The 15,148-nt window shown below is 45.6% G+C and overlaps 1 protein-coding gene across 1 annotated transcript in view; it reads right to left on the bottom strand.

Annotated features, from left to right (window-relative positions):
- afg2a (AFG2 AAA ATPase homolog A) overlaps nt 1-15,148 on the bottom strand; it is a gene marked incomplete at both ends in the record, with an annotated part of 132,769 nt that overhangs the window by 103,322 nt on the left and 14,299 nt on the right. The window contains 2 exon segments of the mRNA XM_080840765.1: nt 67-276; nt 7,226-7,380. Coding sequence (XP_080696891.1) covers nt 67-276; nt 7,226-7,380 — 365 coding nt within the window.

The raw sequence follows: 15,148 nt of genomic DNA on the forward strand, positions 1-15,148 counted from the left end.
ACACACACACACACACACACACACACACACACACACACACACACAAAAGGAAAAGTGACAAATGACCTTGATGGCGAGGAAGTTGAGTCCACTCTCATTGGCCAGAGCCTTGGCGATCATGGTCTTGGAGCAGCCGGGTGGTCCGTACAGCAGCACTCCTTTGGGGGGCTTGATGCCCATGCGTGTGAAGGCGTCGGGGTGCCTCAGGGGCCACTCCACGGCCTGCTTCAGTTTCAGTTTCACCTCCGCCATCCCGCCCACATCGGACCAGCGCACCTGCAAACAACACACAGTGAGGGGAAGGGAGGGGGTGTTAAAATGGCTCCACAATAGCTCAGAGATAATGGGGTGATTTGTGGGGTCTTGGTGAGAAATGGGTGGGTGGATATACCCATATATACGTGTCACACACTAATACAAACTTACAACATACAAGAGTAGGCTAGACATGACATTTACACAAGCAAACACACACAGACACACACACACACACACACACACACACACACAAAAAAAACCCACGCATAATCATAAATGTTCTCATAGATGCAGTATACAACAGAACTGACTATACCCCTGTACAATATCACTTAAATGTCAAGTGATTCAAAATTGAACAGTAGGGTATTTGCACCCATGGAACTTTATTCTTTTTTTTATTATTTTTATCTTTAATTTTTTCAATACTTTGTATGTCCACCTTTATTTCATGAACGACTCAATCATCCTCGACATGGACCATACCAGTGTTACACACATTTCTGGAGAGATGTTCTGCCATTCTCATGAGACCATTTTTTTCAGCTGCTCTTTGGTTCTATTGGACTGAAGTCAGGGGACATACTTGGCCAGGTCATAGTTTTCAATTTTTTTCTTCTTTATAAACTCCTGCATGATTTTGGCAGTGTGCTTTCGATCGTTATCATGCTGGAATATTCCTCTTCTGCCAAGCTTCTGGAGACTGGGAGTCATGTTGTCAGCCAACATTTTGCTATATCCACAGACATTCATGGTGCCTTTTATTAATGTTATTTCTCAAACACCTTTTGCACTCATGCAGGCCCATATCATCTCACTCCCACCGCCATGCTTCACTGTAGGGTCTATGCATTCACTGTGGTAGTCCTGGCCAGGTTCACACCATCGAACATGGCGGACACCACCTGAGTCAAAGTAGTTTATCTTGGACGAAAGAACTTGCTTCCGATATTCATCAGGCTTCTTTTAACGTTCTAAGAAAAGTTAAATCATGCCGTTTTGTGGCGAAGAGCAAGCAAGGCTTTTTTGTCTTGGACGCCGTCCAAAGAGGTTGACATTATGCAATGTCCTTTGCATTGTCTGAGCCGTTACAGAATTCAGATTTCCACTGATAACCTTTGTCCCAAGTCTGAAGCACTTGCCCGTCTGTTTTCCAGAGCTAGATGGTGCAAGTAGCACACCATTCGTTGGGCCATTTTAGGAGGACGGCCATTATGACTCTGATAAGTGCTACTATGGCTCCCTGTATACCTCCTGGTTACTGCTGCAACTGTGTGCAACACTGATTTTTACTAGGTCACCGATCTTCCTTTCCATATTGGTTTCAGAATCAGATTTTTAAATTCCTCTGGCAGCTTAACCATGATGCCAAGATGCAGACATGCAGAAAAAGTCCAGAGGCACAAAATCGAGAAAGTTCTGGTCTCCACAGTTAATTTGATTAGCTTATCCATGCAAATAGGCTAATTGAAAATAACAGATGTAGTTTTGTTTCAATGATCACAGGTTTTCTAACTTGTGTGAAAGTGATGTCTGTATTTTCAATATAGTCTTTCTTAATTATTTGTTTTTGATTGTTCATGAGAGGAAATACTGAACTTGTCATCTTGGGCGATAAAATGACTTAAGTACTCAAATTAAATGTTGTACTTACGTCTGTCGTACACTATATATCACAAAATACTACACACACATCCACACAAGCACATGCACACACAACTACACACATGCATCCACATGATATGCTCTCATAAATGTATCATGATGTCCACTGGCTCAGTGCTTCATCACATCACACCTCGTGTCGATTTGTCAGTCAACTCATAAAACCTCATCGGTTGCGACTGCCTCACATGCTGAATGCTGCACCCAAAGGGGTTAAGGTGAGTTGCGTTAGAAAGCACTCAAGAACAACAGAAGCGCAGCTGCGATATTTCACATTTCCTGCACCGGCGCCGCACGCGAGCGCAGTGTGGAGCCACGGAAACCCAGGGAGGGAGTCCGTCTGTCTGTTTGTCCGCCCTTTTTTTAGTTGACAGACCGAGCCGTTCATGCACACAACCGGGGTGGGACAGGGGGGAGATGGGAAGCCGATAAGACAAGCCAGGGGGGTCAGAACACGGCAATAAGCCCTCTCTTTCACCTCTCCAGAGCCCAGCTGCTACGCTCCGCTCCCCTGCACTCCACCATCCACCCCACCGCCACCGGCACTGCCGCCTCCCCCTCCCGGCTAACGCATCCCAGGCCACCAGCGCCGTCTCCGGGGAGCTAAGCACCTAATGGAAACCTGGCCTCCGGCCACATACTGTAAATACCCTTCACTGAACATTTTACAGGCTGGCTTCAGTAATGCATCCTGGGCCCTCTGTTCACCAGTGTGTGCGCACACACATACACACACACACATACACACACACACCACTAAGCACACACACACACACACACACACACACACACACAGACACACACACATGCAAACACACAGTCCAACTCCCACATCCAAAGGAGGACTTATGGGGCATAAATCAGTCAGGCTGGTAAGAGGTGCCTCAACCCGGCAAGCAGATGTGCGAGGTGGTGCAGGGAAGTGAGCGTGTGTGTGTGTGTGTGTGTGTGTGTGTGTGTGTGTGTATGTGTGTGTGTGGCTGTGGGTGTGTGGGTGAGATGAAGATGAGGGTGAAACCTCTTGTTCCCCTTTTCTTTTTTTTGTCTCTGTTGAGGTGGTGACGGTGCCGGCGATGATAGGGGGAAGGAGGAAGTGGATTCATCTGCTGCAGTGAGTCCTGATGAAGGAACTGTGATGAATGACTCAGGGGGCTGAGAGGAGATGTTGTCACGGTCGCGGAGTATGCACAATTAAAGGCCACAAGCTGAATCACACCTAGCCCATATCACATTTTTTAGTTTTTTTTTCTAGGTTTGCGAAGCCTCAGTTATTATCTTTTACTGTTGTTCTTTGCAGTTTACAAGGGGCCCTCTCATGGGCCGAGCTTTGATGGAGGGGTGTGGGGTTGAAGGGAGGTGACGTGTGTGTGTGATGGGGGCTGGTGGTAAACGGATGGGAAGGTGACCCAACCTCTAAAACGCAGAGGAGAGAAGCAAAGGAAGAGGAAGAGAAAGAAAAAGAAAAAGGACAGGAGGTTTTCAGCTCTTTCAGGTCCAGCTGCCAGATCAAAATATAAGAGGTCCGGCCTCAGAGGCCTCGGAGGCCCGCTTCAACTCCAGCTCCGACTCCAGTGGAAGTTTCTTATAGAAATGGATTAGAAACAAATGTTTGCACTCATGTGGATATAATCAAGTCAGCCTTTGTGGCCAGCCCTTCAGCTGTGCTGGGGTTACTGAAGCCTTCTTTTGTTTCCAGGAACTGGCCGCAAGAACTGAGCGTCTTGGGGTGAGCTCAGTGCAGCGGAGGAAACGAGGGCCCTTCTCTCTCTCTCTCTCTCTCCCTCTCCCTCTCTCTGGTCCCATCATACCGACCCCATCTGCTTCCAATTAGCACAGAAGAGGGGATGATGCGAGTCCCCTTCCTGTAGGTAATGTCTCGCTCAAGCAATCTCCAAAACATCCTGGAGTCTCACTGATATACCCCAACACACACACATGCACACGCACACACACACACACACACACACACACACACACACACACACACTTCCATGTCACCCACTTTCTTCCTCTAGCGTCCCCTCCATGCCCCTAAACCCGGAACCTCATAATCGCACTAACCCCCCAACCCGCACACACGCACACGCACACGCACACACACACACACACACACACACACACACACACACACACACACACACACACACACACTTCCATGTCACCCACTTTCTTCCTCTAGCGTCCCCTCCATGCCCCTAAACCCGGAACCTCATAATCGCACTAACCCCCCAACCCGCACACACGCACACACACACACACACACACACACACACACACACACACACACACACACACACACACACACACCACTTAACCAGAACTCCACCCTTTCCTCAAATGAACCACCACTTAATTAAGTGTGTGATTCATTATGGTTTTCTCATAGAAGGGACAGGAAGGTGTGGCCTAATGACTGGATATCATCTACTTCTGAATCTGCACAGTCTTCCACGCTGGGGGGTGGGTGGGTCTTTACACGTGTGCAAATATGGATATTTACATCTGGAGCGTCTACCTCTGCTTACACAAGTTCCTCCAGGAGAGAACAGAACATGCGTGAGACGACAACATCACAAGTGTCTATTCTTGAGTCGACACCTGTGGGTGTTTATCTGGCCTTGTTTACTTCCTCTCCTCTCCTCTCCTCTCCTCTCCTCTCCTCTCCTCTCCTCTCCTCTCCTCTCCTCTCCTCTCCTCTCTTCTCTTCTCTTCTCTTCTCCTCTCCGGGGGAAGCTCATTGTTATGCGTCATCGTAACTATCGGATGGAAATCAGGGAGAGTTGTCTTTCCGCGGCGACTGTTTGTTTTTGCACGTTGCTGCAGCAACACCAGGAATTCATGCATCATTGCGATACTCTCTCCCGAGAGCACCTTGTAACACTTATCGACATTTTGGCAATACACAGTGTTATACCCACAAATGTAATAACTTCCTTCAAACGTAATAACTGTTGCCTACCACAAATGTGATAACTCATTTCCCACAAACGTAATAATAACTGAGTGCTGTGTGTTTCAGGATATGTCAAGCTTAGAGTTAAAGGCCAAGCTGCAAAACAGTTATGCAAATCTATTATTTAGCATGTGTGTCTGTGTGTGTGCACATGTGCGTGTGTGTGTGTGGGTGCACATGTGCGTGTGTGTGCGCGTGTGTGTGTGTGTGTGCACATGTGTGTGTGTGTGTGTGTGTGTGTGTGTGTGTGTGTGTGTGTGTGTGTGTGTGTGTGTGTGTGTGTGTCTGCGTGTGAAAGCGAGAAAAGAGGGTTAGAGTGAACTATTGTGTCTCTACATTGAAAGAAATGCACCTGTGTGGTTGGTGCAACTGTGCTTTATGGACAACATACTGTTGGAGCTCTTATGTGTGGGGACACGGTCAAAAAAGGATCAAGTGCTGGTAATCCAAGAGAATCTTACACTGCTGATCTATCCAGTGCTGGTAATCCAAGAGGATCCTACACTGCTGACCTATCCAGTGCTGGTAATCCGAGAGGATCCTACATTACTGATATATCCAGTGCTGTTAATCCAAGAGGATCCTACACTGCTGACCTATCCAGTGCTGGTAATTCAAGAGGATCCTACATTGCCTACCTATCAGTGCTGGCCAGGCTTGTAGAACCTGATAATGTAATAATTTCCCGATAATGTAATAACTCCCGATAATGTAATACAAATTCCTTCATAAGTCCCTAAAACATGTAATAAAACCTGATAATGTAATAATACCCCGATAATGTAATAAAGTGCATTTCCCAATAATTTTGCAGAACCTGATAATGTAATAATTACCTGATATTGTAATAACTTTGGTTGGTGCTGTAGCATCAGGTCTCCAGTTTCAGAGGTCCAAACAGTGAAGCTGTCCAGAGACCTGCTGCTTCACTATTAGCAGATACAGTATATATTTTATATGATTGCGAATGCACAATTTTTACAATGGTGAAAGGGATATTCAGTGGTAATCAACTAATAGAGAAAAAATAAGAACATTTTGGTATGTTATAGACCGGCAGCTAATGGGCACATAGAACATTGAGTTTCTAAGTCCTCATTGATCATCAATAGCTGACATTTCGCTATTTGATTTATATCAAATTCTCTTTTGATTTTGTGTGGCAATGTCCCTTAAAAATTACACTATATACTGCAAAACATCATGCAACATGCATTTCCTCTACTTTCCTCAGCTTCTTGCTGTACAGGTTTGGCTTGCGAGGCTAAAGGCCTATACCATTGGGATCAAAATATGAGCAAAACAATAGTGGGTGGTTGTCTACACAGCATCACTACTTGGTCTGAATAACTGGTGTCCCAACATTTCAGCACTGACCAAAGTTTTTACAATATCAGGAATTGATTACATTATCAGGTTCTGCAAAATTGAGGCTAACCTGATAATGTAATAACTTCCAATTAATGTAACATTTTATTAAATTATTGGTATGGCGATTGTTACATTATTGGGAAATGCACTTTATTACATTATTGGGATATTATTACATTATCAGGTTTTATTACATCTTTTAGGGACTTATGAGGGATTTTTTATTACATTATCAGGGTTATTACGTTATCAGGAAATTATTACATTATCAGGTTCTACAAGGCTGATCCGCCTTATGCCGCTGCTAGTCTGTCCAACCTGGCTGAAGCTCAACACCCCAATCCCAATAGCGATGCACTCCCCAATACCAGTTAGGCAGGTGAAGACACAGAGCCAATGGCAGAGGAAACTTGGTGTGGTTTTTAGAAACACAATGCTTTAGACATTCAGTCCATTCTGACCTGATATAACAGGTAGAATGTTACTGTATTACTATGTTACATTTGATGTTATAAAGACATTTTACCCACCCACAAACGTTTGTGGGTAATGAGTTATTATGTTTGTGGTAAGCAACAGTTATGTATGTCGGTGTAACAACACAGACTCCCGAGTGAGAGAGTGTGTGTGTGTGTGTGTGTGTGTGTGTGTGTGTGTGTGTGTGTGTGTGTGTGTGTGTGTGTGTGTGTGTGTGAGAGTGTGTGTGATAGAGTGTGTATGAGAGAGTGTGCATGTTTGTGTGTGTGTTAGAGAGAGACAGAGAGAGTATGTGTGTATGTGTGTGTTAGTGTTTGTTTGTGTGTGTGTGTGTGTGTGTGTGTGTGTGTGTGTGTGTGTGTGTGTGTGTGTGTGTGTGTGTGTGTGTGTGTGTGTGTGTGTGAGAGTGTGTGAGAGTGTGTGTGTGCGTGTGTGTGTGTGTGTGAGAGAAATAGAGTACGTGCGTGTGTGCGTGTGAGGCCTCTCCAGCATCTGCTGTACCTTCGGGACATCGACGGCCACCTCTCGCATGGCGCTGGGTTTGACCTCTGACATGGCTTTCTGGAGGTCGGAGAGGGTGACCGTTATGACATCCATTACCTCCGTGTCAGACAGCAGAAAACCAGTCCCTGAAGCCCGTCTGAGCGCATGCAAGCCTACAAAAGAGAGAGAGAGAAAAAAAAAGAAAAAGCCAAAGGCAAACAATTACTCACAGGTCGTCCAAAAGGAGTACATGGCGGTTCAAAAACAAGGACATGACGCCTTCCTGAGCTATGGCCCTAGTCCCACTGGCACTCAGGGAAACTCACAGTCACAAAGCATTGGCACCGAACTCACAGTCATCACAGGCACAGCCTTTTATTGCTCAAGCCAGTGCACGTCCCTTCATGACACATCTGTGGCGAATGTTCATTCGCCTCAATAATTAACTCGCACGGAGTCGTCCAGGACCATCATTAAGAGACAGCCCCGGCACATAGGTGCGGAGAAGATTAAAGGTTATTCACTTTAAAAACATAAAAGCGCGCAACTGGCAACCGTCGTCTTGATATCCATGACACGAACGCAACTTTATCTGAGGCATCGATATCAAACGGGGCCCCGCCGGGCCTTGCAGACATGCGCTCGCCGCGGCTGACAGCTAAAGTAGGCGCGGAGTACGACACAAAGCCACGGAGGGCAAACAGTACAAACAGGTGATGAGAGCTGCTGAATGGTGTGATTGGGGCAACCCATCCCTGCAGAGCGTGACAGAGGAAAAGGGGGGTATAAACTAGGATTACGCACTGACAATCCCCTTCAGCGGTAAACTCATCTCTCTAGGATTAGAGCTCGAGTAACCGCCCTTTTAAGGAAGAGGAGTGAGAGGTCGCTCATTCAAAATCTGACCTGGCAACTTTTCAGAGGAGATTTCCGGCTCATCTTCGCATGATAAAGAGAGAGAGAGAGAGAGAGAGAGAGAGAGAAAGAGTGAGTGAAGGGGGCAACCCATTGGGCTCGGAGAAAGCAGTCACAGGATATTTAACTTTGTGCGCAGTCACAAATCTCAGTCCCGACCTCAAGCAGATGGGTCCCCCCTTATGTGCCGTGGTTCTGCTTAAGGTTTCTTCCTGCCTAACAGGGAGTTTTTCCTTGCCCCTGTTGCCGTTGTGCATGCACTAAGGGGGTTCAGGCTTTGGGCTCTGTTAGGCGCCGAGAGGCAATTGTATTGTTATGGCGCTATACAAATAAAATTGAATTGAATTGACAAATGTCATCTCTGCTACTCATTCAACTAAGGGAAAAAATGGTGCGCATATCTGCTGTGAGTTGAGGAATGTTTACCATGCACCGTATGTTGTGTTCCACTTCTGAAAACAGAACACACAGCAGCTCCCTAACTGTCACAAAAATATGCCGACTACTGTGATAACTGTGAAAAAAAAGAAACCTGAACTTTCTGCCAAATACCTTTTCAGTATCACCTCCAGAATGCAATGCAACTCCATTTTGGGACGCTGGAGGTGGGGGATGGTGGCTTAGTGTGGATACTGCTTTAAATCAACTTTCAGACAAGCTTCTTTTTTTGGAAAACAAAAACGTTCTGTATTGTGTTGAACAAGAAAGACGTTCCACCGGTACACACAGCATCTGTTGGTTTGCTTGCGAAATGTCATCCAGTGCATAGATGGATTAGCCAGTCAATTGGTGCGCTGTCACAGAGCATGATGAAGAGCCGCCCTAAACATAAACACTTCCTCTCCAATGACAATGCCAGCATTCCCACTCCCAGTGTGTTCGGCTTTGGACAGGCTCCGTCATTAGCGAGTGCTCTTTATATTGTTTAGCTGACAAACTCAACCACACACACACACACACACTCCAGCCACTCAGCCAGGCAGGAGTCCGAAAGGAGCTCAGGCCTCTCAGGAAAAGCTGCTTGGACAGACACAGACACAGACACAGACACATTCATACACACACACAGAAGTACACACACACAGACGTACACACACACACACACACACACACACACACACACACACACACGCACACACACGCACACACACACAAACGGCCCTAAAGGCTTTCCTCCTCCTGGCTGTGGCCACTGCAGACGGTGAGGGGGTGGATGTGTGTGTGTGTGTAGGTGTGTGTGTGTGGAGGGGATTTACGAGTGCATCCTGTTTATATTTTCCAGGATCCGTCCGACGGAGCCTCTCCAAAAACACAATGAGCGCGGCTGCCAGAGCGCACAAGGTCAGCGCTCCTCCGGCGCGAGGCCTCTGGGGCCCCTCCCGGGGGCCCTGCACATAAGCACGGCTCTACCGGCCCTGCCGGATGAGACGGCCATCTCGGCTGAATTAATGCTCGCGCAGCTGCACTCACAGACTCGCAGACACAATCATACTCACACACATACACATTCTCATACACATTCTCATACACAAACACACACACAGACTAGTGCACACACACACACACACACACACACACACACACACACACACACACACACACACACACACACACACACACACACACACACACACACACACACACACACACACACACACACATTCTCTCTCTCTCTCTCTCTCTCTCTCTCTCTCTCTCTCTCTCTCTCTCTCTCTCTCTCTCTCTCTCTCTCTCTCTCTCTCACACACACACACACACACACACACATTCTCTCTCTCTCTCTCTCACACTCTCTCACACACACACACACACAATCACACTCAGTACAGACACACACACACACACACACACACTGTACACATACACACACACACACACACATCTGCTTCAGAGCACGCACCCCAGTTCCAGATTGAGCTTGAGAGGTTCGGGGCCTTTGCAGCACGCTGCAGGCCCACATGTGTGAGCCTCTCTCAGGGGGTCTCCAAACGTGCATTCTCCTCACCGATGGAAAGAGTGAGTGAGAGAGAGAGAGAGAGAGAGAGAGAGAGAGAGAGAGAGAGAGAGAGAGAGAGATGGGGGGACCACGTTTGACCATAAATGGCATTTTACTAAACTGATGTACACAGGAGGTGACTGGGTTTGCATCTCTGAAACTAGAACACTATTTCTGGGTTCTGGTTGCAAGGTCTTCCCAGCATACGAGAATCTTTGATGATGAGTCAGTGATGATGAAATTGTCACATAACAAAGCTGTGATAGTAACCCAGGTATGAGTCAAATGTAAGAAAGCCTAAAACACTAATGCTAATAGCACTGCAGTTCTTTCTTTCACTTAAGTGGCACATTAAGTGATTTTGACTGGCTCTCAAACATACTAGTCTTCTTAGCATTTAGGCCAGGATTACACAAGAGTCAAGCTGTCCAGCAACAATGTAAAGCTTTCTAATCTGTTCATACATCACCAGAACGTATGTGGCTGCAATTCAATATAAGGAGGCTAATCGATTTAGGACATTTATTCACTGGCGTTTAGCGAGCTGGCGCTGACAGCAAACCATTGGCTGTCTATTGAGCTTATTTTGATTTTCCATTTACCAAATCTCCTCTCCTCAGGATTCCTTCCTTTGGCTTTGAATGTCTCTTCATTTCCAACAGACATTTGCTTTAGTAAAGAAAACATCCGACAGACCGTTGGGAGGAGAAAAAAACGCAACACAACAGAGCTTAATCTGAACCTTATGTGGATTCCTTCTTCCTCTTGTTTTTTTTTTCTCCTTCTCTCTCTCTCTCTTCTCTGGACGTGTTCTTTCCTGAATGTTTCAAATTCACCCGCGATCTGGTGGGAATTGAAGGTTGAGGGCCCCAATTCCAAGAATGAACATTTTGCAAAACATTACACCGGGCCAAGCGAGAGCAGGAAAGCAGCGAGAGCTCATGCGCCACGCGGCTTTCCTTTTTTGTCCGGGCGAAATGACTCGGAGAGAGAGATAGTAAGAAAAAGAAAGACAGCAAAAAGGAGATGGTGAAGAAGGAGAGAGAACGAGAGAATTTCAGAGGCTTTGTGGTTTATGGAGAGAAAGAAAAAAGAACGTAGGCCCAATTACACACATCGGAAATAACTCCACAACTCTTGAGTGCCATCGGAAACTAGACTGTCACTCTGGTGGCCAAAATAGTAAAGTAAAACCCACAGACTCATTCAAGACTTCTCCACGACGTAACAGCCACGCCAGTAAAGCCTCACCAAATAACATGAAGAACAGACGGCCCAGGACAGTTTTACAGAGCACTACAGAAATGAAACGTGTCTACTGTGACATTCGATGTGCACAAATGATGTCGATGTGCACAAATGATAATCCATCCTGTCATGTCTGACACATGACAGGATGGATTATGATTGGATGAATTGCGCTGCATAGCTTTCCCTTGACAGAGGTGGTCATCTGAGACTGTAGTGTTGAGCTCAATGGAAGAGGTGGTCATCTGAGACTGTAATATGGAGCTCAGTATAAGAGGTGGTCATCTGAGACTGTAGTGTTGAGCTCAGTATAAGAGGAGGTCATCTGAGACTGTAGTATTGAGCTCAGTATAAGAGGTGGTCATCTGAGAATGTAGTATTGAGCTCAGTATAAGAGGAGGTCATCTGAGACTGTAGTGTTGAGCTCAGTATAAGAGGAGGTCATCTGAGACTGTAGTATTGAGCTCAGTATAAGAGGAGGTCATCTGAGACTGTAGTATTGAGCTCAGTATAAGAGGTGGTCATCTGAGAATGTAGTATTGAGCTCAGTATAAGAGGAGGTCATCTGAGACTGTAGTGTTGAGCTCAGTATAAGAGGAGGTCATCTGAGACTGTAGTATTGAGCTCAGTATAAGAGGTGGTCATCTGAGACTGTAGTGTTGAGCTCAGTATAAGAGGAGGTCATCTGAGACTGTAGTATTGAGCTCAGTATAAGAGGTGGTCATCTGAGACTGTAGTGTTGAGCTCAGTATAAGAGGTGGTCATCTGAGACTGTAGTATTGAGCTCAATATAAGAGGAGGTCATCTGAGACTGTAGTGTTGAGCTCAATATAAGAGGTGGTCATCTGAGACTGTAATATGGAGCTCAGTATAAGAGGTGGTCATCTGAGACTGTAGTGTTGAGCTCAATATAAGAGGTGGTCATCTGAGACTGTAATATGGAGCTCAGTATAAGAGGTGGTCATCTGAGACTGTAGTGTTGAGCTCAATATAAGAGGTGGTCATCTGAGAATGTAATATGGAGCTCAGTATAAGAGGTGGTCATCTGAGAATGTAATATTGAGCTCAGTATAAGAGTGAGCTCAGTATAAGAGGTGGTCATCTGAGAATGTAATATTGAGCTCAGTATAAGAGGTGGTCATCTGAGAATGTAATATTGAGCTCAGTATAAGAGGTGGTCATCTGAGACTGTAGTGTTGAGCTCAGTATAAGAGGTGGTCATCTGAGACTGTAGTGTTGAGCTCAGTATAAGAGGAGGTCATCTGAGACTGTAGTGTTGAGCTCAGTATAAGAGGTGGTCATCTGAGAATGTAATATTGAGCTCAGTATAAGAGGTGGTCATCTGAGAATGTAATATTGAGCTCAGTATAAGAGGTGGTCATCTGAGACTGTAGTGTTGAGCTCAGTATAAGAGGTGGTCATCTGAGACTGTAGTGTTGAGCTCAGTATAAGAGGTGGTCATCTGAGACTGTAGTATTGAGCTCAGTATAAGAGGTGGTCATCTGAGAATGTAATATTGAGCTCAGTATAAGAGGTAGTCATCTGAGAATGTAATATTGAGCTCAGTATAAGAGGTGGTCATCTGAGACTGTAGTGTTGAGCTCAGTATAAGAGGTGGTCATCTGAGACTGTAGTGTTGAGCTCAGTATAAGAGGAGGTCATCTGAGACTGTAGTGTTGAGCTCAGTATAAGAGGTGGTCATCTGAGAATGTAATATTGAGCTCAGTATAAGAGGAGGTCATCTGAGACTGTAGTATTGAGCTCAGTATAAGAGGTGGTCATCTGAGACTGTAGTATTGAGCTCAGTATAAGAGGTGGTCATCTGAGACTGTAGTATTGAGCTCAGTATAAGAGGAGGTCATCTGAGACTGTAGTATTGAGCTCAGTATAAGAGGAGGTCATCTGAGACTGTAGTATTGAGCTCAGTATAAGAGGAGGTCATCTGAGACTGTAGTATTGAGCTCAGTATAAGAGGAGGTCATCTGAGACTGTAGTATTGAGCTCAGTATAAGAGGAGGTCATCTGAGACTGTAGTATTGAGCTCAGTATAAGAGGTGGTCATCTGAGACTGTAGTATTGAGCTCAGTATAAGAGGAGGTCATCTGAGACTGTAGTATTGAGCTCAGTATAAGAGGAGGTCATCTGAGACTGTAGTATTGAGCTCAGTATAAGAGGAGGTCATCTGAGACTGTAGTATTGAGCTCAGTATAAGAGGTGGTCATCTGAGACTGTAGTATTGAGCTCAGTATAAGAGGAGGTCATCTGAGACTGTAGTATTGAGCTCAGTATAAGAGGTGGTCATCTGAGACTGTAGTGTTGAGCTCAGTATAAGAGGTGGTCATCTGAGACTGTAGTATTGAGCTCAATATAAGAGGAGGTCATCTGAGACTGTAGTGTTGAGCTCAATATAAGAGGAGGTCATCTGAGACTGTAGTATTGAGCTCAGTATAAGAGGAGGTCATCTGAGACTGTAGTATTGAGCTCAGTATAAGAGGAGGTCATCTGAGACTGTAGTATTGAGCTCAGTATAAGAGGTGGTCATCTGAGACTGTAGTATTGAGCTCAGTATAAGAGGAGGTCATCTGAGACTGTAGTATTGAGCTCAGTATAAGAGGAGGTCATCTGAGACTGTAGTATTGAGCTCAGTATAAGAGGTGGTCATCTGAGACTGTAGTATTGAGCTCAGTATAAGAGGAGGTCATCTGAGACTGTAGTATTGAGCTCAGTATAAGAGGAGGTCATCTGAGACTGTAGTATTGAGCTCAGTATAAGAGGTGGTCATCTGAGACTGTAGTATTGAGCTCAGTATAAGAGGAGGTCATCTGAGACTGTAGTATTGAGCTCAGTATAAGAGGAGGTCATCTGAGACTGTAGTATTGAGCTCAGTATAAGAGGAGGTCATCTGAGACTGTAGTATTGAGCTCAGTATAAGAGGAGGTCATCTGAGACTGTAGTATTGAGCTCAGTATAAGAGGAGGTCATCTGAGACTGTAGTATTGAGCTCAGTATAAGAGGAGGTCATCTGAGACTGTAGTATTGAGCTCAGTATAAGAGGAGGTCATCTGAGACTGTAGTATTGAGCTCAGTATAAGAGGTGGTCATCTGAGACTGTAGTATTGAGCTCAGTATAAGAGGAGGTCATCTGAGACTGTAGTATTGAGCTCAGTATAAGAGGTGGTCATCTGAGACTGTAGTATTGAGCTCAGTATAAGAGGAGGTCATCTGAGACTGTAGTATTGAGCTCAGTATAAGAGGTGGTCATCTGAGACTGTAGTATTGAGCTCAGTATAAGAGGAGGTCATCTGAGACTGTAGTATTGAGCTCAGTATAAGAGGAGGTCATCTGAGACTGTAGTATTGAGCTCAGTATAAGAGGTGGTCATCTGAGACTGTAGTATTGAGCTCAGTATACGAGGAGGTCATCTGAGACTGTAGTATTGAGCTCAGTATAAGAGGAGGTCATCTGAGACTGTAGTATTGAGCTCAGTATAAGGCGGCTGGTGTTGACCTGGCACACCAGTAAAGAGGAGCCATAAAATAACACAGCAGAAAAGCAGCAGTGGTTCTTTTTGCACAAGCCACTATGCCCTTCCGGATGTCAAGTCAGTTAGAAAGAAGGAGAGAGGGAGAGAGAGATGGAGGGAGAGAGGGAGGGAGAGAGAGAGAGAGAGAGAGAGAGAGAGGGAGTGAATCAGAAGAAAATAAAGGGCTGAGAACAATAACACTGCATGGCAATGAGTGTTTGACATGAGAGCCCGCAGGCTGCTCCAGTGCTGATGTCCT

Source organism: Sprattus sprattus (assembly GCF_963457725.1).
Source record: "Sprattus sprattus genome assembly, chromosome: 6".
In the NCBI taxonomy this organism is placed as follows: Eukaryota; Metazoa; Chordata; class Actinopteri; order Clupeiformes; family Clupeidae; genus Sprattus; species Sprattus sprattus.